The following is a 26,704-nucleotide window of genomic DNA, read 5'->3' on the forward strand; positions in this document are numbered from 1 at the left end:
CATATTTGCCATGGCATGGGCCACAATGACAAAATAGAATTGGCGTCTTAAAATACAATCTCTTCTACTGATTCTTTCAAAAAACCAAAATAATTAGGAAGGTAGGCACGGCTGGTGTTCTAGTAGTGTTTGCTGAAGTAATAGTTTCACGAGGTGTTGATAGACTATTAAAAATCTTTGTGCAGGCGCCAAAGGTTAAAACACCACATGGTAGTGACAAAGTCCACGGGCGAAAGTGACCGGATCTTATTCCTCTGGATATTAAGAATGTCGTATCTTGACAATTGGAATGTGGGAAAGTACTTCTAAACTTTCAACATTCCTCTCTTGTGCTCACAAAGAGGCACAAATGTAAGGGATACGTTTGTTGACGAAAAGTGCATTGACGATGCGAACACTGCATAGATAAAATCACCAATTTGGAATAATTGTGTGATTTCTAATGACCATAAATTTGTACTGCCAGAATCAGTACTCAAGATGACTATATACGAGGGGCTACCCAAAAGAAACCGGACTTATTTTTGTTTGAACTTATTTTTTTACATTTTAAGCACAGACCTTCAATCTCCTTCAAAGTATTCCCCACTTGCAATGATACGCTTGTCGAATCTTTCATTCCATTTTTCAAAACATTGTTTAAATTCATCTTTTGTGATACTTGACAGTGCCTCCGTCGTTTTTTTCTTCACCTCAGCAACATCAGCGAAACGCTTTCCATTCACCTATTTTTTGATTCTAGGAAACAAATAAAGTAGCACAGGGCAAGGTCGGGTGAGTGTGAGGGTTGAGGAACAGAGGTCATGCCATTTTTGGTCCAAAAATGTCGCAGAGACAGGGCTGTGTGAGCAGGGGCATTGCCATGATGGAAAAACGAGTCACCCGACCGCCACAAATCTGGCCGCTTCCACCGCACACTGTTGCCCATTCTTTTAAAAACATAAAAGTAGAAAGCCTGGCTAACTGTCTGACCCTGCGGAACAAATTCTCAATGGACGACTCCTCTCACGTCGAAAAAACAAATCAGCATTGTTTTGAGGTTTGGTTTCACCTTACGAGCTTTCTTGAGGCGAGGTGAATTTGAAGTTTTGCATTGGCATGATTGTTGATTTGATTCAGGATTCGATTCAGGAACGCTTGAGTTGTCCCCTTAGCATCGTCCTTGTACGTCTTTCTTAATATTTCAAGAGTTCTATTAAACTTTTTCCGAGCAAAAATCAGAATTTCACCAGCGCACGCTGTTCACGAAAATCAGCCATTGCAAAAACGACATTCACACAAAACAGTCGTCACTCTAAAACTCTGCCTAAACTGGACTGACCTCCTTCAACGACGGCACTCGGCTAACTGACTATGGAATGTTCGTTCTATGCGCTCCTAGTGGCAAAATGCGGTACCACAGAAGCTTTGCCGACCAGAAAATTTAGTCCGGTTTCTTTTGGATACCCCCTTTATTCAATTTCATTCAGTCACTTGACGACACAGTAGTGGCACTCTTGAGATTTTATGTTTTCCGCTAAAGGGCTCAGTTTTTTATAATGTACAATCACTTCGCCTAATCCGGATGCCTCCATTACCCCATTGTGCTCTCTAATTTACATCCTCAGCATTTCAGACATCACAAAATTCAATCTTGGCATATTTTCTTATCATTTTTTAAACAACCGTAACCTTCCGCAGTAGACACACATCCGAGAAATGCCGGACCATAACTCCACGAGATTTTCATAGTGCAATAATCTTCACTACCATTAGTTCGAACTAACTATGGGATTCAGGCGGTTGCATTCTATGTAATGAAATTATAGAATTCATTACCTGACAGTATGAAAGGGTGTCATCTCTGTCCTTACTTAAGTGAAAACTGCGCTTGTTCACTTGTGACTTGATTTATCATGATATTTTTATATCTACGTGCTCTTTGCGCCTTTCTTGCAATTTAGTATATTTATTTTTTTAGTAATTCGATTATTTTGCTCTATATATTGCTAATTATGATTACTGTAACGATGTGTAAGCAGCCTAATTTTATTGTTTTTAAGTTTTACTGTAAGAGGTCCTACTGAAGTGGTCAACTTTGGAGCCTCTCAATGCGTTCTTTTTGTACTTAAAAATATTCAGTAAATTTTTGAACAAATTCTGACTGATTGAATGCAGCTGAACTGCTGCATCTGAAACCTTAAATGCATATTTTTACCTCAGACAATATTTAAGGACGTAGCTAAGATTGTACTGCAAAATGTGCAGGTACCAGAGGATGCTGTTATGTAATAAGTGAACGCCTTCCCTAATTGGGGGTCCTCAACTGTGCTTAAGAGGGATACCACTTTCTTGTGGCCAGCTGAAATAAAAATGATGAGCAGACCGACAATTTTTTGACACGTACAGCTCAAAAGAGAACGCAGCTTTAGCGCATTACAGAGCGGAGAGCACACAAACGCCCTCCAACTCCTTTGTCATAGAGGAGTGGCCTGGTCAGTCGGCATGCTGACGAAGCGGAAGATAACAGTTCTTTAAACGGAGCTCAAGCCGGTGGACTAGAAAAAAGCTACTCTCCACTCCAGGAGATACTGCATGTCGCTGTCGCGGAGTATCCCGACCAGATATTTCTGGAATTTGTGGTAGTTGATACATTAGGCGACCCCCTCACAGCCGCCACCCCCAAAGCATGGCATGCGGAGGAAGCAGAGGAGCAAGCCACTGCCTCAGCTTTTACCTCAACCAAAGTTGAGCACCTTCTCAGAGACTCCGAAACAGCCATCGGAAATTTCTCGAAAGGCAGAATCCACTCAGCGCCCACGTCAATATTTCAAAAGCACAATACTTTAGAGCCCCGCCAGATCCAAATTATCTGGATTCCCAAGCACTCGCCCCATCCAGCGAAGGAAGCAGCCCGAAACACCGCCCTGGGACTCTTAGACCGGGCAGTGGCCTGCACGCACCTCAGATCGGCAAGGGGATCTCCTCCTAATAAATTTTTCAACAAATCTCAACAAGCAGCCTGGAGACAAGACCAAGCTACTGTCTTCCTCAATCCCTACATGAACTCTGTTATTTCAACTGAGGATTCTACCCTAAATGCACACTCTTTGACCACGAAAAACCTACCCTAGCTCATATACTAACGAATCTCCACGGAACAAACTCCCGGAGGACATGCGGCTCCCGAACACCGAACAATGGGCGGCCGCAGTTCACAGCTCCATCCCGGAGAGACAACTCCAGCTAATGAGACGGGCCACATAGGTCGCCGAGCTCCAAAGGCTTGTGATCAGCTGACGCGGTCTGACCACCTTACTATAGTTTAATCAAAAGACTGTTTGGGTCGACGAAATAAATATTAACCACCACGATGAAAAGATGGAGTGTACGGTAGTTTTAACTAAATAACCAGGTGGTGGGAAAGTTGAGCAGTCGGTTCACTGGCGCCATACTCCCACCAGTGTTCGTTGTCAACACCACTCACTGGGAGACGTCTTCTTTGGCGATCAACTCCAAAGGCTTTTCGGACTCGCCAGCACCTCCAGCTGCCTCGGACGCACTCCCTGGGAAAAGAAATCAGTGTGAGAAACTCTTATTCAGCCCAGGCAGAGACAAAAGAACGTTATATTTGATAACTGGAACTAATATTGAACTCGAGAACACCGACTCTAAAAATTAAGAATTTCTGTAATGACACCAACTAAGTAGTGGAGGCTTTTAGAAGCCCTACGAGTAAAAACCACCGAATAAGAAATAAAAAAAAATACCATGGACAACTTTTCTTTACACTAGTACAGTCCCAGACGACGAACATGTCTTGGACAGAGTACGCAGAGTGAATACAGGCACAGATGGTCGCTCAGGGTAAGAGAGTGGATTCTAAAGAAGTAGACGTACACGAGACGCGGCGAGACTAAGGCAGGCGTATCAGATTAGGAAGTTTACAAGGAACTGGGCAGCCAAAGCGAGTGTAGAACAATATTACCTGGAAGTCAGTTTCTCTAAACGTAGTTTTGCTGCTCCTGCTGCTGCTGGTAGTGATGACCTAGATTATGTCCTGAAGTTTATTCTCCACCTATGTACCACACTCGTGCTTACTTTTAGTTGGTTCAGTTAGACTAAGGAGCAGGTCCTTAAATGACTATGGACCCGAAATATTTGTTGTATGTTTTCTTCTTTCAAATGACGCAGTAGACATTGGTATGCATGCAGCATCCCGTGATATTCGCCCACGACCGCAAAATAAGTTATCATTGAATTTCTCCTCGACGCTGTTTCGGTCTCATGAGCCGAAAGATGGCTGTGACGTGTAGTTGAACTTTAGGTCATGAGAGACACACACAAAAAAAAACACAACTTAACTGCTGATACGTCGCTTGTTGTAATTCAAACTTTTGAAGCACGCTGGTTTCAGAGCCTCAGTGAGTTAAAACTACGTATCAGCGTTAACATTGCAGCATTTTCGTGCCTCATGCGACCTAAAGTTCAACAAAAAATAAAACGCAACTTAACTGCTGATACCCCGCTTGTTAATTGAAAACTTTTCAAGCAGGCTAGTAAATAAGCACCCTCAGAACACATATATAATTTTGTCTCAGTCCTGTTACAGAAATGGCAAAGAGGAGCCGCTGTAGACTTTATCAAGATGCTAAATCTGTTGATTTGGTTGAATGCTTTCTGATTGCAGTTTGAGAAGTGCTTTGACGTACCTCCAGCGCTTCCTCCAGACCCTTTGCGGCCGCCACCACTGCAACAAAAACACCGTGCCACAGAAGTGAGTGTACATAGGAAGCTCTTTCCAAGGACATGTGTGTTTGAAGAAGGAAATATTGAATATCAGCAGCCAACTTTGTTGACGTCTCGTTATTTTTCTAGCTATTGGCCTTGCGCAAGCTACAGGAACATGTTTAATTATTTATTTATTTATTTATTTATTTATTTAGAACATACTGCAGGCCTACAGTAGGCCCAAGCAGGAGGGGCGAATACATAATATATGCAAAAAAGAACAGGTTAATTAATTTAATGGCAGCAACACCGAAGTCTATGAGAAATATAACTTCAGTATCGCCGCATCGATATCACACCTAAGGCATGCGCGGTGATGATGATGCAACATTAATATGGCAACACAAGTTAGCAATAATCTGAACAGCAAACCCCTAGACATTTATGTTATTACAACTTAGTGAAAGAGAGCTTTTGATGAAAAAACAGACAGCTATTGTGCTACTAAGAGGGAGCTCGCAAACATAGCATAGGCTGATGAGCAGCCTCGCAGTGAGCGATAAAGGCCTATTTCAGGTCAGGACGTTGCCTACGCTCGTGTTGCGTATGTCATTTCGCAAGTTCAGTGTCCATAGCTTTTCCGTACAAAACGAGAGAGCGTTGCTAACATTGAAAAGCGCTTCGAAGCAGATATCCTCGCATCGAAGTGCACTCGAAGTTCCTACTGCGTTCTTTAGTGCGCTTACTGCCACAGACGGTGCGTCGAGGCCTCCCTTCGTTTCAAGACAGCTGTGTGGGCATGTTGGCTAATAATTTGTGATGAAGCGGAGCAAAAAGACGGGACAGGAGAGGAGACAGGCGCTGACTTACAACTGAGTTTATTTCGAAGAAACGCGGCTTGTTATGCCCGCTGCACAATCACATGCGTCACAGCCGTATCGCTCATGCACTCTAAAATGACAATAGAAGTTTTGCAATCATAGAGCTGAATCAACGTTTAATATGTCAATTTGCTTCTTTGTTAACTCGACGAAAGGCGTGCTGACTCAATGGTCGCGCAGCCTCAATATCAAAGCTACCTCGATGAATTCACGGGCAAACTGACCTTTGTGTTTCACAAGTACTTTGCATATGCTGAGTTCAGGCACATAGGCTTTTGAAGAGAAATCTCTGCAATGAATCCCTAAATACCTGCATGCTTGATTAAAATTCATTTTGTGTTCCAATAGTGTCTCGTTCATGCGTCTGCCAGACTGTCAGTGACTTGTGGGATAAAGAAAAGGGGTTTAGCTCAAAGAGTACTAAACCACTGTGGCTGGAGTTGTAGTCGCGTGTGCTTTCGCGTTCGATAAACTAAAATTTAGATAAGACACAGAGCGTAATGTCCCGCAAAACCACTATCTTAAAACCCTGGTAACTCCGAGAATTTTCGGCGCCTCCTAGCTCCAGTAGCCGAGAGGAAGAGATATTTGATTCAGTGCGCAGCCCGAAAAGTCTGCCCACTCCCAGCCGAGTCTGGCGCAGATGTCACAGATTGGTCAGCCCCATGCGGATGCACGTGTCTGGAGCAGGCCTAGATCGCGAGATCGCAACACTGTCTACCTCTTTTACACTTTTATCGGTCCCCTCAAAAGACTGCAGAAATATAAATGTCAAAGAGAGGGAGCCGGACCAGAAGAGATTTGCCTAGCTTAAAGCTAATTCGATAAAAAATGAAATGAACCTAGACGCTCAAAAAATCTATAGCAGAGGTCTGCAATAGTGTTGCAATACTACTATTGCTTGCGGATGTTCTCGCCTATAAAGTTATATATATGACAGCACTTGGAAACACAGTAAATGACGCACCGTCTGTTTTTGCTGCGAAGACAAGAACGAGGTAGCGAGAAGTATCCAATAAAAGGTTGACAATGCGTCCGAACAGAAGTTACATGATTCTGTAAGTTGTACCCAGCAATTACTTATCGAAGTCTGTTCGCATATCATGTAGAATGGCAGTTTGCTTTTCTACACTCAACTCAGTGAACTGGTCACCCAAGTTTGGTGCTCTCCGGCGCATCATCGGAAATTTAAGGTTCAGGCCTCTTGAGCTACCGCGTACGTAGTACGTCCGGTGCTTGTATAACAGGCTGCCCCAGTTGCTCAGGATGAGCCTAATTACGTTATCTGTTTTTGTTTTTCATAACGAAAATCAACAGTCTATGTTTTTAATGATAAAAGTCTTGTAGCAGCCGTTAGTAGTTCGTGCGTTTGAATTTCGGATCCGCCATGCTTTAAACGGAATGTAAAACAGTTTTCCGAGAATTCGAGGTTATTCAAGAATACGAATCTATGAAGCTTGTATGTAAAGCATGCGAAGTATTTTTGAGCTCGCATTTAAAATGGTGACGTGATCATCGATTAAAACCGCATTGATGTTCAGGCTTCTCCTGACTCCGTTCGAAATTGCGGGGAAACGCGTAGCGACGTCATTGTCACCGAAATTTCAAACGTCCGCTGCCTTCTCCTGCATGATGCTGTGCGTAGTGCGATGCCACCAAACTATGCTTCGTGAGCTTCACCTTCGACGGAGTTGGTTTTATTCCATGAAAGAACCGTGTCTCCGCTGGAAATGTAGCGCCATCGTACGTGACGTCATCATCGGGGCCTCTGCCCGTCCCTCGGCACCGCAGAGAAGCTTGAAAGGCGAAAACGCTTTTTTTTGGCGATTACGCCATCATTTCAAGTGCAAGTGCAGAAAGATTTCAGAGGCTTTTCCTACATGTTTCACAACTTCGTCCCTTTTAAACTCACTGAGTTATATACCGAAAAACAGAACAGAAACTTTTCTCCTTTCACAACAGATTTTAGTGTGGTATTTAGGGGCCTGACGACAGAAATCCTCACAGACATTCAGAAAAAGAACAAAAGGATCTATCCTCCTCCGGATAGATCGCTTAGCTCGGCTGAGGCCTATGACTGGAGAAAACTCCAAGCTAGAAACTTCGCATCCCCGCTCTGGAGGAGCTGGACAGGAGGTGACACGAGGGAGGATGCGCAGGTGTGCGAGTTCTGCGGGCATACCGCTACACTCGAACACATGCTATGGAGATGCCCCATTGCCCCAGGATATGGCAGAATCAATAATGCAGAGGAATGGGAGACCATACTCAGAAGTGCCGACCTTAGCATACAACGATACGCTACCCGCCTGGCAGCAGAAGCTGCGCGACTATACCGTTGCTAGTCTTCCAGCTGCGACGCTGCCCCTCCCCGGACGCCTGCGTGCGGACCCGGAGGGGCACGGGTCTTCTTCTGGCGGAAATAAAGTTTCTTCACTCACTCACTCCAGGAATTACTTAGTACTAAGCAGTCTCCTGTCCTAACGACAGAGCGAGTTCTATCGCAAAAACAGACAACTTCGAAACACTACAGAAAAAGCTGTCGTAAAGACAGGACGACAGAAATTTCTGTGGTAATTTGGGAGCGGCTCTTTCGTATTTTTTAAATGAAACCTGTCAGATGTCCTTTAAAGTTTCTCGTCTTATTCATGTAGACAAAGATTTCAAAGCTTCTGCCGCTGGTCGTAACCATGCCAAACTCCATATGTAGGGTTCTAGTCGTAACGATAGTCCCTAGGTAGAAATGGCGACTCGTTCCTCCACGCCGCCAGGCCATCATGAAACATGGCACACAATGAAAAGAGGCTGAGAGATCGATAAGGCGTGCGGTGGCGCTGACAAAGCGTGACAAAGCGTGCGGTGGCGCTGTGATCGTGAGCCGTATGGGGCAACCATGGTTTATTTAGGACTGCATACGAACAACTCTCGTACAATTGTTATTTACCGTAGCCATCAGCGTCTCACCGGAAAAAAATGCGAGCGCTCACGTAGATATGACGGACCAGAGATTTGGTGGTAAAAATTGCTTCATGAAATAAAATAAAACTACGAACGACACACCCAGAGAAAATTTCAGGATTATTAAGGCGAAAGCCTTTAATGTCTCATCGTTGTAAGCAGCAGTTGTCGACAGAAATGTCACGCTTTTCAGTTAGTCGAAACGGTCGTGACGTCACAGTGCGCCAATTTCAAACGGGGCCAATTGTACTTTGGCTAGTAACCATGCAACCAATTGAAGGGATCAAATCAAATCAAATCAAATCAAATCAAATCAAATCAAATCAAATCTTTATTTCAGCACCGCAAAAATACTGAGGGTCGTGGACAAAAAGCCTCTTTATGGGCTTGACTAGGCCCACGGCCCTTTTCTACATGGCAGCATGGCATACAGCAAGAGAAAATTGTTCTAATTGTACACAGCTCTCAGAAAAAAAGAGAAAAAAGAAAAAAAGGAAGAAAACGAACACAAATGGAAGTTCACAGAAGGTAAGCGACTTGGTACAGTTGTTAGGAATATAAATAAATATAAATACAGGCATGTATGAAACAAATCTACTATGAAGGTAGTTCTTAATAGCATAGAAATATTGCATGAAATATCAACAAGAGAATGACTGCAATAAAAACTAAACAATGACTAAAGAAATATAAAATTCGTAACAAAAAGAAAACGGAAAAAAAAAGAAACTTCTCATAGAGTGATGCTCCATAGAGTGATGCTCCAAGTAAGTGGGACTGAGCTTACTTAATTGCTTAATTACCCAATCAGCCTAAATAACCTTCTAGTCAGGCCATATAAATAAATAAAACCGAGTAGGAAATTAGTCGAGCTCGGGAATCGAACCCCGGTCTTCGGAGTGCGAGACGAGCATGCTATCCGCTCCGCCATGCCAGCTCGATGGTTTGGAATGAACAAAGCGCGTCTAGTGAATACGGTGTCTTCGCTTACTGCCATCCTCCTCCCTTCCCTTCCGGTGAGGTTTAGGTGTCCACCGAGATATGAGAGACAGATACATTTCCTTTCCTCAAAAACCAATTTACCGACGAGCGAGGCGTAGAACCGAATGGGCGATGGCGTTCTATGGACTCCCTGGTAACGTTGCAAGACGCTGTCGCGTTCCACTCTTAGACGCGAAGCTTAACATCTTCACCACACATCAGTGACCGCACTTTCGGTCAAAAAAGTGCGCCCCCCCCCCCCTGAATTATGACGGGTGTCCACCGAGATATGTGAGACAGTTACTGCTTAATTTCCTTTCCTCAAATACAATTTTCATTTTCTTCACTACGGGCCATCTTTGTCTTTCATCTTTCACTCCCACTTCCTCCCTTCCTCTACGGTGAGGTTCAGGTGTCCACCGAGATGACAGAGAATTACTACGCCATTTCGTTTCCTCAAAAAATCGTCGCGTTCAAACGGCAAGGCATCGCGCCGAACGGGTGGTGGCGTTCCGTGGACTCCCTGGCAGCGCTACAACACGCTGTCGCGTTCCACTCGTAAAGGCGAAGCTTAAGCGTCATTAATTAGAAGTTAATTAGTATCCAGGCATTAATCAGCAATTAACCATTAATTAGTGATTTATCATCACTTAATAATTAGTACTCAATTACATGTGACGCCACCAGTGCAACAGAAGCAGTCAAAGTGGTGCGGAAAACGCTTTCGCCTCTACGCACTTTAGACAGTCAAAGTGCCCCCTGAATTTTTTTATGGAGTGTTTGACAATAGAACTAATTTAAATCTGATACATTAGATAGTGGAAAACATCACAGCATTAAAACGTTTATCTGAGATGAGAGAATAGCACTCGATAACAAGAATTGGTTAAATAATATAACAACTTACGAAAAAACGAGTTTGACTGGCTGCAAAAATTTAGCCAGCTGTATTCGGCATTACAGATTCCGTGTATTCCAAGTGATATATCACCTTGTTCAAAACGAAGTTTGTTTTCGTTTCATTTAAGAGAAGCCCGGAAGATATCCGCGGAAAAGAGTCAAAGACGGGTTGGAGCTGCATGCAAGGCGCACCTGGCATCCGAAGACTGTCCGCTGTCCGTCTTCTTGTCGAGCGGTGCGGCGCGCGACAAGCGTGTGGAGCCCAGCTCGTCCGGTATGTCCAAGTCCTGGGCGTCAACTCCCTTGGAGCTGCTGGCAGCGGTCATGCGGCTCTTGTCCTGTGTTGCTGCGGTCGCCTCGGCCGCCGCGCTGGATGAGAAGGTTCCCAGACTCGCATGTTAATAAATATAATCAATAACTCACGTGAGAATTATTAATGCGAAAGCCTTTAATGGCTCATGCTCGCGGTGTCCGTACATGCTCGTGGTGTCCATCCGCGCGCTGAAATCGTGCCAACTGTGGCTTCTCCTACGCACAGCGGCGCGAACCTTCTCCGTAATTTCCTTTCCTCAAATTTATTTTCCCCATTACGGCCCCTCTTTCTGTTTCTACTTTCACTCCTAGATCCTCCCTTCCTCTACAAACGGATGACGGGTGTCCACCGAGACATGCGAGACAGTTACTGCGTAATTTTCTTTCCTCAAGTGCAATTTTCATTTTCTTCACTACGGCTCCTCTTTGTCTTTCTTCTTTATCTCCCATTGCCTCCCTTCCTGTACGGTGCGGTTCGGGTGTGCACCGCGACGGCTGCTAGGCAACGGCTCATACGGCCGCATCATCAACACAACAGCGCGATTCGGGCGTTCACTACACAGGGAGCCAGTTTGCGCACTTCCTTTCCTTAAAATGGTCGGAATGTAAAACGTCAATGCCAACGTCAATGAACACAATGAACGCCGAACAGGCAACGGCGACGGCGACGCCGCGAAACGGGCGCCAAAGAGCTGCGCTCTAAAACACTACAATAAAAAAAGCGGCCGTAGTCGCCAAACACAATAAAAACCGCACATGCGGGAAGCCCGCCACGCGCCAAGCGGTTCAGAGAAGCGGCAGTGGGTTGACCAAAGTCTTTCGCCAAGCACACTTTAGAATTTCCAAAGTATTTTCGGCAATTTTAATTTCACCGCCTGCATTCTCAGCCTGTATATAAGAGATGTTATCGTAATCGTCTCCCTATTGCTGTGGCGCACAGGAAAGCTCGAACCCGGGCTCCATTTGGTAGCGTGTTGAGTCGTCGGGCTGAGGAAATCAGAAGCTTCGGATGGTTGGGGAATACGAAAACAAGCACGTTTAATGGCAAGAAACTAAGACACTTATTTACATAAATTTACAAAAGAAGAGCAAGGAATCATAAGAGTTCATGACGTCGTGCGACTGGATGAGCCTTTTACCCAGGGCCCAGAGCCTTCATGCTCACTTTGGGTGCAGGTTAAATAGCCCAAGGCTCCACCCTTTCACCAGGCGGCAATTCATCGTGGCACAAAAGATCGGCACTACACAACACAGCCAACGAAGACGCCTGTTGTAGAGCCCACACGTGGGAACTGGCGAGGAGGAAACATAAGTCCACATCTCTGTCGCACTGCGAGGCGACCATACTGTTGGCAGTTCGCGTCCATCGAACACAGGTGTGGCATGATGACGTCGCAGCCGCAGCTGCGCTGGCTTCCTCGGATTCGTTCCGGGTTTTTTTCAGACGAGGGGAACCCTTTCTTCCCCTGTCGTCGGTTGCTTCTCGAAGGTCGTTGGCACCGAGCCGAGCGTGGGGTCATCTTGGGGGTCAAACGACCCGTCGAAATTGCCGCTTCTGTTGCCGCCACCGTGATCATCCCGGTCGATTAAATCTGCGCCTTAATATCTCTTTGGCTGGTTTACATCCCGGTCATGACACTATAAACATTTCTCTCAGCATCTTGAATCTGTTGCTGCTTTCTTTGATTCGTTTCACCCAGCCAGATTAAATGGTTTTAGAATTTTCTTGTTCAGTTCACCTTCAGTTGCACCGCGAACTTCAACCAGACAGTGAACACAAGACTGCTTTATTTCAGCCTGGACAAAGACCTGCACTTTCTTTTTTTTTTCGCTAACATTCCTATTTTTGGCCTATTTCCTCTTTAGGTAACTGCGCCCTCTTTGCTTTTCTGTGTTCTCTTGAAGCCATCCATTGTTGTTCGATGGCTTCCTTAATTTCCACATTCCACCAGGCTCGTGACTTCCTCTTTCCTCTCCAGCGGTTTACTCGTTTTACTTGTTTCGTTTTTGTACCGATGAATAGTTCTAAGTGATTATAATCTCACAATTTCAGGGATCATCGTTTCTCTATTGCTTAGTCTATGTCGGCTGCTATTAGCGCTATTTGCTGGTCGTTATTTTTCGTTCTTTTTTTTTAGCTTCTCTACAGTTATCTATTCATCAGGGCCTCCACCTGTATCTATCACTTCTCAGGCTGTACCACCGCTCTTCATCTATTTCCCTTATTGCGAGCTTTCTATAGATGCCCTGCTACATTAGGCAATAGTCATTGGTCGTCTGCCTGTTACAGAATTCCCAAGCAGTTTGCCCTCGCGTTTAGCTTCTCTAGTGACAATAACTAAGTTGTGCCAAACACAGAAGTCTAACATTAACTTCCCGTTGCAATCTGTGTAGTCATCCAGTCCTTCGATGTGGCCAGTCATGTTTACCAGCAGAATAACATCGGAACTGTCTCCAAAGTGCTGCATATCGTCATTGAGACTCTTAACTAGATCCTTGTTTTCTTGCGTACATTTGTCCCCTGTTCCTGCATAAACTACCGCTAGCCGTGTCCTTTTACTGGCAAGAGTACCAGACTACTCAAGCGTGTTCTTTGCAAGTTTATTTTTTTCGTTGTCAATTTGTGCCATGATGTACAAGCATACCTACCCCTCCTCCCTTCTTGTCCGTTGTTGTTGAGTTGCTGCCTTCCCAGACATACCATCGGTTAACAGTGGATCTTCTAGATCCCTCAGATGTGTTTCGCATAGCGCGTACGCACCTACTTATTCGTCCTTGAACTGCTGTTATATTTCTAACCATTTCACTTTCTTGATACCCCCTTGCTTGTTTTTCAAAGTGATCCTGGTGTTCAATTTCTTTCGTTTTTTTTTTTCCTGGACCTCCTAGTGGACATCTTATAGTGGTCTTCTTATAGAAACCGCATTTTCGAGCCTGTATCGCTTGAAGGTTGTTGCCTTTAAGCGCGAACCAACCCCTGCCAGTCAAATGTGTTGGAGTTCCTGCTAGTGAAGGCCTTGTTAATGTGAAATTGGGAACCCAATGAAAGTGACTGGTAAAAAAGGCAGCATAGAAAGGCGGCAACCCTTTCAGACGTTGGCTAATCATGCATGATTCGTAGTGGAAATACTGGTGCTAGTACTTTTGAGTACAGCAAGGTATGATACACAAACCGCAGGCTCAAGTGCACAGTTCGCTATAGAGTGTACGGCAAGTATTGTTTTCATATTCATGGTTTATTACAGCAACCAAACAAACACAGTCATACAGCACACCAACCAAAAATTCATGTCACAGGCAGGACAAGCAGTACCTTTTTTTAAGCTGTCTAATCATCTCAATGGTTACAGTGCTGATAGGTAAAAGCGCTGAAGTGCCACGAACGTTGCAAGATAGGAAACTGAAAAGTAAAGAAACCAATGCTACGACAGCTTCATTTGAGGCAAACAAGACATAAGTAGGCGCATCAACACATAGACCATGGCGCACACTGGGATTACGCTTCACATTTCATTTCTTCAGCTGCAAGAATATAACAGCTGTGTTTAAATCTGCAGGGGACTGTTATAGCCAGCTTTAGCATCAACAAACCTGCTCAACGCAGGAGCATGCACCATACATTGAGCCTGCGTACAACCTCCAGAGCAACTTCTAGTCGTTAACAGGATCAATTTGAAGAAATTCTAATCCAACAAAACCACACATGACTACAGATTACAGTGAACTTCACGGACATTCACATGGCAGTAAAGGATGTAATCAGTGTACTGCACACGACAACATAGCCAGATAAAGGTCCAGCGTTGTTCTGTTCTTCGTTGTGCTGCAAATGATCCTATTAAAAATTCCAAGATGCAACAAGCCTGCTTAAAGGTGTCTTGGTAGCCAGTGGTGCTCAGTGGTAGTTATGATGACAATGGTTGATTTCATTATACCTGCGAGTACGAAACTACATTGGCGAGCAGGTGGAAAAATGAACCTCAACGCCACGGAAACTAGGCTGACCCATTGCCTAGGTCTCCTTTGAGAGCCATTCGCATTATCGTTATGGAGTTTTATCTGACAATATTGCATAAGTACATAGGGGAATCTTGATCAGGTTGCAAATGGCATAATACTACCCTAAGAGAGTGACATAGTGGAATGAAGGATGAAAGATTCTAAAATGCACAGGCTGCAAAATACCCTCGAACTTCACAAAACACTGCCACTAGCTTCGCAACTGCATTGTTTTCATTTTCTCAACCTCAGTGCCTGCTTCATAGCTCTCCGTTTAGTAGTTTGACTTTGAGTTCAAGATATTTGCTGCGTGCTAGCCAGTGCTACCTCACCCTGACGAACAGGGCAAACAAATCACCAGAAACGTCATCCCCACACACAGTCAGCAATTTTTATACCTTTGCAAGAAGCAACATGCACAGATCATGCCCTATATGTTCTTTTTCACAATACTGGAGGTACATGCAACAAAAAGCTGCTCGCAAGCATTGATGCAAGCAAACAAAGGAGGGTGCAGGAACCGATAGGCTCACAAAGTATCCTTTTCGTAGAATTTTTGACATCAGTACAAGAGAACATGGCTTTGATCGCAAAGGCGGTGCTTTCGATCCTCAACTCGCACGTATGTGACCTTGTAACACACCTGTGGTCATTCATAAACTAGTAGGCAAGCCAGCCAGCAAAAGAGAGAATGTTGTTCTCTGCAATTTCAGATGGATAATCACACGGAAAAACTTCCACTGCAACTGGCAAAGATGTGGCAGCTCTACAAAGAGAAGGAGCAGATTTAATAAAACAAACTAAGAGAGTGGCAAGAAGGCTAGAAATGTCTTCAGCGCAGTTGCTGCTTTCCGACAGTTTGAAAAGGTTGCTAAATAAAAGATGCCCGAACGCTGCGTGAAACTGCCGCCAAGACGAGATGCTGTTCGATCCGGAATTTGACCTAACAATTGAAGAAGTGTTTTCAAGTGCATCCTGGTTCAGGTGTCTGGATAGGAAGTATGTCAAACCATAGCCAGAGGCCAGGTGGTTCCATAACAGAAGCACAGCCCTCAGTTTGGCAGAAGCCACGGATGCAAAGAGGCTGCTGTGCACAGCCTAGAACTTTAAGGCGCCTGCAGACAGGTACTCTACTCTGTCCTGCAATCATAAAACATTACGATCCTAACACGGAAGGGCGATGCCCACACTGTGGGGAGACCTGTGATATCTTCCTCATGGTGTGGACATGTACTCAAAATCCCCACCTCCCCCCTTCCCCTACCCCTTCCAGAGAGGCATGGGAGACTGCCCTCCTCAACTGCTCCTCGCATAAGTCCCAAAGGGCTCTGGTGAAACGGGCGAGAGACGGGGCCTCGTCATGCGGTGTCCCGGACTAGGGACGCCGACCATGCAGCGGGGCCACTCTGTGGCTCCCAAACTCTATTTCACGAAATAAAAGTTTTCACCACCACCACATAGAACTTCTACGTTTTTCAAAACTGCAATACACTCGCCCAAAAACGCTTTATGCGGAAACTTTCCCCGCTTTTGTGAAATATTTAGACTGTCAAAGAGTATCAATTCTCTCAACAATCTGGCTGTGTGGATAGCCTCTGCTGACAATTGCTGGAATGTTACAAACGTGCACACTGCAGCAGCGCATTCATTGCTGAATACCGGTGCTGCGAGTTTCAGAGAAATCTTGGAAGCAAACGTTAAATTGAAACGCCGGGCACTCAGCTGTGGGATGGACCGAATTTGCATTTCTCTATCCTTCTCATAAGCCTGTCGTATGTATGATCTCTTAATTGTGTCACTGCCTACCCTAAAGTTGTACTTGAAGAAGATATGGCGCAAGCACTTGAGCAAATGTGGTGGATCAAAAATAATGAAATGTGGTTAATCATTCACAATTAAGTACGGCTTTTCGGGGTCACAAGGTTTGAAAACAAAAACATCTTGGTTCCCCTGATCACAAACCACATCCACAGGCTGCAATCCAGCTCCAACCAAGAATTTGTGGAATTCGAAGAGAAGGTCATCCACAACAGTCGCAGGCGCCGCCTTATCCCAAAAGAAACAGCCAAGAGGCTGCTTCCACGGCGTACACATTCATTTCGCCATGAACACAAGCGCCTTGTTTGCAAAATTTGGACCTTGTACTGCAATGTACTCTTCAAGGCCTTCTATCTGTCAGACGCTGGGTTGTACAACAGCTCCTGTGAAATATGCATTTCATCAAAAATTATAATGCAAGCCCTGTCTTGTCGTGGAAAAGACGCTGCCTGTCCCTCGATCAAATCAAAAACTTCAGGATAAAATCCAACCCTGAGTGGTACGCGTGCAATCCACCGCTGCAGAGACCTAACAGATGGAACTTTTAGGAGTTTCCTGCAAAGTCTATCATTTCGGGCTGCGGAAGTGTAAACCTGGAGCAAAGGCCTTATTTTGGCTGCACAATTGACGACCAAACCTGCTGGCATTGTGCATCGTCCACTGAGCTTCATTAAAAGCAGCAACAGCTGCGGTTAAATGCTCACGCAGACTCTGTTCCAATTCAGAAGTGGTCTTCATGCGACGGCGCTGAAGCAGCCGGCCTTGCAGCCTCTTGTTTCGGATACGGAGCTGCCTGAGCTTGGCTCAAGGGGTCGCCCGTCATTGATGGGGCTGGTGAAAGATCCTGCAAGTTAAAGAATCGACGGAAGAGCAACAAGTTGCTACGTTCTGGTTTAGACATAGCTGCATGTAATCGTGCAGCACCAAGAAGTGCGCAATATTGTGAAAGTGTTGTAAAATTGCTAACCTTCATGAGAAAGAGGCGAACTGCCGAACGGATCTCATGGTGACAGATCAGCGCTCACTGACTGTGTTGTGGCCACCCCTGCTGTGCTAGGTTTCAGAGATGAAGCGGTTGCATCAGTGCTTGTTCTTGCATATGTGTGGTCAGCTGCGACCAGAGAATATAAAGAACAAAATATAGTGACAGCACAGTTCTGAACGAGAAGCCAGGAACCCAACAATACACAAATAAGAACCAAGCGCCACAGGCACAATTAACACTTACATTGAAGCGTCATCAATCCATTGCCGTTGGAACAAGCTTCGGTCAGCATAGAACCAGTAGAGCTGGCACCATCTGCATTTGCACAGCGCACAGACGAGAAATTGTAGCATATTTCTGAGCCATACCTCCTCAGTCTGTTCCAGCAGATACGAAAGAGCAGCCACCTTCTTCGAAGAGTTGCAGCGAGTGGGATGACTGACTCTGGGTATACCCCTCGGCAACATGTTCACCGGAGACTGCAACTATCATAGAAAGCAATCAAATTGGCTTTCAATTATCACCATTTTCAAAACACATGCCAGTTATGCATGCAACCCTGCCCACCTGGTTCTCCAGCACGGCGCACTGATGCCGAAGTTTCGCTCAGAGATGAACAATCCACGTCGCGGTTGCATTCGCTTGAGGTGTCTGAAATGGCAAATTTATTGCGGAGAGGAAAGAGAACTAACTCAGTACCTTTATGGTAAATAATTTGCAAAGAACTATACATTCCACTGCATGAGTTTCACATATGACATCACTCTAGAAAAAAATGCTTATATAATGAAATAAAAGTCTATTTACCGCCGTGATTCGTTAGGCAAATTATTTTGATGTCATCAGCAGCTGTGTAGCATAAGTAAGTCATCTGTAATTTTTATATGCTATGTTTTAATTTGAAGAGTGCGAAATTCACCTATCACGTAAACAACGATAGCTCCCAAATAAAGTAATGCGCACCATATTGCTTCCAGATTTATGCAGGTCCACCTACGCATTTAGTTGCAACAGGAATGATGATTCGTTAGCACTTATTGTAAAAAAGAAAAGCACATAAAAATTGACTTTCGCTAGAATGAATATTGAGGTAAAAGGCAACAACACAAATATATATTAGTGCATTTGTATAATCGTTCAGTCCATGCTTTGATGCATAATTACGAGGAACTTTAGCGGCTAAAGTGGTGAAAGGCGAAAGCCTGAGTGCTGCATTCTGTTACGCGATTGCTCAGCTCACATTATGTTGGTGCATTAATTAACTGCCAATTAATGGCGCTTTAGCTTCGCCTTTAGAAGTGGAACGCGACAGCCTATTTTAGCGCTGCCAGGCGGTCCACGGAACGCCACCACCCGCTCGACGCAATGCGTTGCCCTTTGAATGCAACGCTTTTTGAGGAAAGGTTCTACGCCTTGCTCGTCGGTAAATTGGTTTTTGAGGAAAGCAAATGTATCAGTGTCTCATATCTCGGTGGTCACCTAAACCTCCCCGTAACGGGAAGGGAGGAAGATGGGAGTGAACGAAGACGCCGTATTCACTAGACGCGCCTTAGTTCATTCCAAGCCATCGAGCTGGCATGGCGGAGTCACCGGGTGGTGGTGGTGAAAACTTTTAATTGTGAAATAGAGTTTGGGAGCCACAGAGTGGCCCCGCTACATGGTCGGCGTCCCTAGTCCGGGACACCGCATGACAATGCCCCGTCTCTCGCGCGTTTCACCAGAGCCCTTTGGGACTCAAGCGAGGAGCAGTTGAGGAGGGCAGTCTCCCATGCCTCTCTGGATGGGGTAGGGGAAGGGGGGAGGTGGGGATTTTGAGTACATGCCCACACCATGTGGAAGATATCACAGGTCTCCCCACAGTGCGGGCATCGCCCATCCGTGTCAGGATCGTAATGCTTTAAGATTGCAGGACAGAGTAGAGTACCTGTCTGCAGGCGCCTTAAAGTTCACTCCTCCGTCTTACTCAGCCCCTTTGCAGGGGCCAGGAAAAGGCGGTGGATGTCGCTATAATGCGTTATAATTTCCCGGAATCGCAGCAGCGTCTGGTTAGTCTCCGAGCCAGAAGAGCTGGGATGAGGAGGCCGGTGAGTAAGCGCTCGGGCAGCCGCGTCAGCGGTCTCATTACCTCTTAAGCCCTGGTGGCCAGGAGCCGAAATGATTCTTTTGGGTGTTGGATCAGTGGCAGTCCGTCTTAGAATACAAGCAGCTAAGGGGGAGATCTCCCCTGCCAAGTAATGATCACATGCTTTTCGGGAGTCCGTAATGATGATTCTCGAATTGGCGTGGGCGCCAGCAAGCGCTATCGCTGGACAAAATGTGTTAAAGAGGGTAAGAAGAATGTGGGTAACGCCTTCAGCAAAAACTTTCTTCTTTCAGCTGCACACAGGTACCTTACCTGTTAAAAGCTGGTTACATGAAAGAGACATATACGTCCCGTGGGGCACCCATTGCCTTCTGTGTAGGAAGGAGGAAACAATTGACGATGTTTTTGTCTACTGTAATAATGCAATCTTCTTTTGGGGCGTGTTCCAGCGAACCATAAAGAAAGATTTGCCGTTCACTCCGCACGGCATTAGGTTTCTGCCTGTCGAAGCCGATGGAGCTCCATATGACAACATTTTTCTGCTTGGCTTGCATGCAGTGTGGCGTAGTGCCATGGCATATCGCCATTGCGATCCTGGAGCCAGATCGTGTACCAATATTTTGTTGAGAGTGTCCTGAAAATTTACGATGTGTTAAAAGACCGAGGTTTTGACGAAGAAATTGTATCCCTTTTCCAGAATCTATCACAACTGAAGAAGTTGGAATGGTCGCTGGAAGCGAGGAGTGCTTTAGCCATGTAAATAGCCATGTAAATAGTCACATATGTTGTAATGCACTGTATTCCCGCGCCTTTGAAGGCAATAAAGAAAAAAAAAGGAAAAAAAAGCTGGCATGGCGGAGTGGTAGCGTGCTCGTCTCGCACTCCGGAGACCGGGGTTCGATTCCCGAGCTCGGCCAATTTCCTACTCGGTTTTATTTATTTATCTGGTCTGACTAGGAAGGTTGGTTAGGCTAATTGGTTAAGTAAGTCCAACTAACTTGGACCATCACTATACAATCATTTTATTTGGTTGCATGGTTAGTAGCCAAAGTACAATTGGCCCCGTTTGAAATTCGCGCACTGTGACGTCACGACCGTTTCGACCAATTGAAAAGCGTGACATTTTCTGTCGAAAACTTCTACTTACAACGATGAGGCATTAAAGGCTTCCGCCTATATACATGAACACACAATATCTCGAGAAGCTTTTCGTTGAGTGTAGCTTGCCCACGTCGGCATAAGATTGCATCCTGATCAAATCAAATCAAATCTTTATTTTCCTTGGAATAAGGATGGGGCAGTCGCAAAAAGCTGCTCGAAGTGGCAGCTTGAGGAGGCGACTGCCCCTACATCTGATAAAACTGAAGATGGAAAAAAACCTCTGTGCATAGAATAAAGCAAAGTTTTTAAGAACTAAAATTATTCAAACATGTAGGAAGGCTCTCTTATGCGTTTATTTTCCAGGTTTATATGGACATGGTCACCTTTGTTTTTGATCCCCTCACTTCTTTTGAGCTATCAAAGGGATGACGAGAATGTACTCCGGTCACTAGAGATCATGCGGGACCCGGTTTCACGGTGAATAGGAAAAATTCAATTCCCACTTGGTGCAAAACATGCAAAGTAGCCTGGTTTCCGTTCCTGCAGTGGCTAGCGGCATCAAACAGCCTGACCCGAAAGACTGACAGGCTCACGTTAAGGTCCTTTGGAGCCCTTTGCCGCACCAGACCACCGAATATCCTAAGTCCATTATCCTTCTTGTTTAAAGGAAATATCAGGCAACAGTGCTCACATGGTCAGTGCACTTTTTTCGCACCCGTTGCCTGCAAATTCACTTCAGCAGCCCTTGCCTACTAATCTTCTGCCGTCAGGTTACTACAAGCACGAAACTAATTGCATGCTAAGTGTGCTAGGCTGTACATTTACAAAAATTAAGGGGCTGGAGCACCCCCTTGTGTGAGCGTCTAGTTGATTCAAATAATTATAATATAGAGCTGGGTGCAGGCGAAAATTTACTGCGATTTTTAAAGCCACAATACAGATACATAATTCGTTTTGAAAAAGACGCTGGACTTTTTATGGTAACGAGAAAAAGTAAAGGTTTCATTTTTTTGACAAAAGTTAGCATTTAAACAGCGGCGTAAACCATAAAAGTTTGATAAAATATTACCTTCAGTGCCTCCTCGACTAGGCAAAGCATCGTTTCGCAGCCGTCCTGACGGCAGATACACAGACGATTCGAAGTGCCTGGAGCAAACCCTCAGGTCCCGCAGCTGCCACGGCGCCTTCTTCTCCAGGCTGACATTGCGGCAGAACTGCACCCATGTTCGACACCTGGACGTGATGCAACATGCACTTTATACACAACTCCGCCGTAAGGAATACCGCATACTCCATACTCCAATGCGTCACTATTCCTGTCACTGCCAACTTCAGTACATTATACTTTCATTATATCGGAACTATGGTAGTAAATGCTCATGCCAAGCTCTCAGCGCCCCAGATTGCGGTTACGCTCGTCCTCATGCCACGCGGCTAGCTGCTTTTCTATGCTTAAGAGTTACGAGAGTGAAGTGCGTTTAAAATTAACAAGACGGTCATGTATACGCAGGACAGCAATACCAAGGCAGGCAGTAACTCCTGTTGAGCGAATTCACTTAAAGCACCCTCAAGGCCGCGCACATACACGCGGCTGAATTTCGATACTACCAATTGCGAAGGGAACCTCAAATTGGCTTCACCGCGTTGGAAAACCCATTAATGTCATTCTCGGCGCTGTCAGGCAGCACAGTTGGTTTGAAATTGGCCTTGCGGTCAGTAGAAGGCACGTGGTTGCTCCTGAGAGCCCGGTATCAAGTTCACGCTGGTGATAATCGGCTGCATGAAACTCACTATAAATCAGACAAATGGTGGGCCTCTTTCGAACACCTTAGCACTGAAAGTGTGTGCCCTGCAGTGTAGTACATAAATATCCCGAAAACATGAAGCCATGCACGCACGAACTGGTTAAAGCTAGGAAAAAGGAGCGAACAGCCCGTCGAAAGCATGCCTATAGAGCAGACGATACTGACAAGAGCTTACCTGTGAAAATCCAGCGGGAAGCGGTGTAGCGTGACACCGATGGTACTGTCCACGCTGTCGCAATGTGCCACGGAGCATCGTTTCTTCACATGCCGCAAGCTCATCTTGAAATGAAGCGCTAAGCGCTACAAAAGAAGAGCACGAAGCATGCAAAGACGGAAACAGACTTCGCACTGGCCGCACGTCGAAGGAAACGGCAAAACCCAGAAAACTGCCACAGCGGTGCAGCGGGGTGCAAATTTTACCGAACGGTGACAGAGAAGCGACGCGCAAAGACGACGAAAACTTCGCAAAAGGGCAATCTAAGACCGGCGAACTAAATTTATACGCTTTACCAGGCACGCCATTGCAGGCAGCTGGCGATAAGAAATCGCTTCGTAAGCTCCCGTGGCCACCGTGGCCGGGTGCCAAAACGAGGCCTGCGACAGTCGCGCTGCCAATGCCCCGCACACTAATCCACAGAGGGCAGAACAAGAGTCTTGCAAGAAATTACAAATTTTGGCATGTTTTATTAAAAGGACTCATCTCTTTTATAAAACAAGGGGTTAAAATATTTGTTCTTTTTTGGTCGGTGCATAGCATTTCAATTTGTAGTTCATCTCTTTTATAAAACAAGGGGTTAAAATATTTGTTCTGTTTTGGTCGGTGCATAGCATTTCAATTTGTAGTTTTATAATTTCTTTGATGGTTTGGTTTGGTTTATTGGGGTTTAACGTCCCAAAGCGACTGAGGCTATGAGAGAGTGTTTACCCTCCGTCCAGTGGCTATGCTGTAGTCGCGCTAAGCCGCTTTTAGGACCAGCCTTTCGCCACCATTTTAAATCCGCCTTGGCCAGGCGACGTCAATCATAACTAAGTTGCTAAACAGCACAGACTATGTACTACAGTCGCTAGTAAAAAACATTAGCGAAATGACGTCATCGAAGTGGCTAAAATCGTATCCCACGGCTGGCGCTCGTCGTGATTTGCGAACACACCTGGCACTTTCGTTAACGCCGCGTTTCTAACCTCAGCGCCGAGCGTTGCTCTCTGCCGCTCGGTTGGCACGCCACTGGTGCTAATATTTTTTACGTCCGACTGTGCGCCTTGCACTAAAATGGCATACCACGCTCATAGGTATATGTTGCTAGTTTTGAGAGAAAAATTTGTACAGAGTAGATAGAAACGCAACCTACACCATGCGCACCACTTCAGTGCAACTTGATGCTCGCCAAGTTTGTCCAGCATACTTTTGAGGTGAAAAAAAAGGCGAACACAGAAGACTAGGAAGAACAAAAGCGACAAGACACAACAACGCTGCAAGCCTACGCTTAATTTGTAGTGCATCACGCGCAAGGTTTCATTGGTGACGATACAGATCCGATGTGTGTACGGCGACCCGTTAAGATGGGATGATATGTCATGTCGTATTAAGTTGCTGCCAACTACTCACGCTGTGACGGGGGGACCGGCCACTGGAGCACCTCCCTGTGGGGCTGGAGCGGGTGCACCTGCCTGCTTCTTCCCAAAGAACCGGGAGAAAAACGATTGCTTTGGCTCGGTAGCACCTGCAGCTCGGCTGAGAGAGAAGAGGTTTTCTAAGTTGAACCACAGTTCTTGCAAAGCCACTTGCACAACATTCGTGTGGTTGGCTGCTGCTTCATATCTGGCATAGTTCGGCCGCAGACGCTATGTACCATGCAAACCGACTACCGTCAAATGCCTACACTAAGCGCCCTCTGGATACGTACTGGCCACGTGCAACAACGTGTGCTTGTATCTTGCTAGATACAAGCACCTACTCTGACGCACGTAAGGGACATGTTCTGGCTGTAACCACAGTCAGCATGGCTGAACCATGGCCGACATGTTGGCTCCAAGCTTATGTATCGTGAAAGAAGTGAATTTACGCTGGAGCAAACCTCTGAAAGGACACGACCCTGAGAACGACATTTCAAACGCGTTATCAGGTTCAGAACATATAAAGCTAGGACTTGCGAGTGCAAACGAGGTCCTATCGTCAGCGCTGCAGCAAAGATTGAAGTTTTCGATGTTGGCGCAGTCAGTAGCGGCCAAAGCCTTCGGTTATCTCAAGGTGCTTGTTTTTGTTAATTTTACCATTGTTAACAGGCGTTCAGTTTAGCAGAAAAGGTTCTACTGGCTCTTTCCCGCATATACGCATGGCGTTTGAATGATTTCATTCCAATAATTAGGCTGCTAGCCGGAGTACACTTAATCAAAATGGTTTGCTTCAGAGAAACCTAAAGAGAACCCACCGGTACATATTGCAGTCTAAAACGCGTAAAAGCTCATTGAAAGGCATTCTCAATTGACAAGCACTATATTTCTTTTCTTTTTTTTTCGAAAAAAGGAATTTTATTGAGTGGAACGGAGGAGAGGTAGGCCGGTGGTACCATGGCACTGGACTGCTGTTCCCGGTTGTTGGAAATTTCGCGCTTCAATTTTTTTGGGGGAGGCGGGGATATGATTGCTTCCTGACCTGAAGAAAGTTTTCAACATTTTAAGGGATTATAAGTACAACGATGGAGAAGCGTCTTATGTTATGCAAAACTATAAGCACATAGCAACTCGGGACGAACATTACGTCCAAAGATAAAGCAATTTTACCGAGCATGGAGTGAAATTAAATTTATAAGAGATTAAGGCCAGTGTTCTTAGCACTCCCTCTGCACTTCTAAATTTACATTACTAAAATGGAAGATATTTCCGTTAAAACATCGTATATATTAATGTGCAAGCAAAAATAAATACATGAGAAATATTCTGCTCATTACTTTAAGGAGCATAACCGAGGGTTTAGTGCGCGAGAGGTAAAACGCACGCCACCAAGGCACCCTCTCTATTTCCCCTACCTATAAGAATCCAAGCTTTGAAATCATTGCGCTTTTAAATAAAAAGAGTTTTTATATCGTTTTTATTGTGCAGGGCCAAGACTCCCCGAGCGACGCAGACTTGGTGGCTGAGCAATACTGAGAGGTTTGCTTCTGCGATGGCGGTGGACGCGCGTGTGTTGTCGCACTCCACCGTAGCAAACAAGCTGGAACGCCGAGGCAGAGTGTTGTGATCGCCTGAGACGCGAAAAACTGGCGGGCCCGCCTCACTGTCATCGGCTAGAATGCACGGGATCGGGAATGTCACCATGAGTTCGCATAGGTCGATGACAGCACCATGTTCGCGATGAAAATTGAGGCCGAGGATCAGGTCCTTGGAGAACTGAGTCAACACAGCGAATCAGATAGTGAAGATGATGCCGCGAATCAGTATCCTATCAGTACAGACGCCGAGCGGCATCGCCACATGGCCGCCAGCTGTCCGTATTTGTAATCCATGCTAGTGTGTCGGGACATTTCTCAGGGGAGTAGCAAGGGCAGGACTCATAACGGACAAATCGGCACCGATATCTTTGAGGGCAGTCACATGGTGGTTGTCAGCGGCGACTGGTATTTCGACGTAAACGAACTCACTTTCTGGAACATGCATTGTGGAAGGAGTTCGTCTTGAAGGTCGCGGTGTTCGTCACAATGGCGCGTCGACCAACGGCTTCCCTGGGCATCGGAAGGTGGTCGGAGCATGGGGTGGATGGTCGGGATGAAGAGTGAAGTCGGCGAGCGGAGGATGCTCAAAATGCGGCGCGACAGCGGCCCTGCCCCCAGAGGTCGCCGCCCTCAGTTTTCGCGCCGCGTACTAGAGGACTGCCGGAGGGATGACTGTCAACATAGGGAAGACAACCGACGGGGCGACGGCGATCTGGACGGTTGTTGTGATGAGGTAGCAGGAAGGGACGTTGGCTTTCAGGTGCTGGTCGATGTCGTGGGGTCGTTCGCCGTACTGTAGGAGGAGTCTTCTGTTTAAAATCCCCACAGGCCCCTCCTGTGACACGGGCAGTAGGGCAGAATATGGAAGGCTTCATCGCAGCGGAAGACCAGGGGCCGGTTGCTCGACGTGCGCCACACACTGGTTTTCCTTATGGGTGGGAATGCGTCAGGGAGTGCATGTG

At 45.8% G+C, this 26,704-nt stretch overlaps 1 protein-coding gene and 2 pseudogenes across 2 annotated transcripts in view; all 3 read right to left on the reverse strand.

Moving 5' to 3' along the window:
* LOC149325458 (neprilysin-1-like) overlaps window positions 1-10,780 on the reverse strand; it is a 77,121-nt gene extending 66,341 nt beyond the window's left edge. For both annotated transcript variants that reach the window (XM_089562918.1, XM_089562919.1), the window contains exons 1-3: window positions 10,623-10,780; window positions 4,692-4,729; window positions 3,467-3,545 (exon numbers count right to left, since the gene is read on the reverse strand). In XM_089562918.1, coding sequence (XP_089419044.1) covers window positions 3,467-3,545; window positions 4,692-4,729; window positions 10,623-10,756 — 251 coding nt within the window. In that variant the 5' untranslated portion in view covers window positions 10,757-10,780. The remainder of the gene's footprint in view (window positions 1-3,466; window positions 3,546-4,691; window positions 4,730-10,622) is intronic.
* A 4,621-nt stretch (window positions 10,781-15,401) lies between these two features.
* LOC149325459 (uncharacterized) lies at window positions 15,402-16,526 on the reverse strand (annotated as a pseudogene).
* A 577-nt stretch (window positions 16,527-17,103) lies between these two features.
* Window positions 17,104-22,812, reverse strand: LOC149325460 (uncharacterized; annotated as a pseudogene).
* Window positions 22,813-26,704: the final 3,892 nt, after the last annotated feature.

This window comes from Amblyomma mixtum, chromosome 10 (genome assembly GCF_055824585.1).
Source record: "Amblyomma mixtum isolate Tamu chromosome 10, ASM5582458v1, whole genome shotgun sequence".
NCBI classification, from domain to species: domain Eukaryota; kingdom Metazoa; phylum Arthropoda; class Arachnida; order Ixodida; family Ixodidae; genus Amblyomma; species Amblyomma mixtum.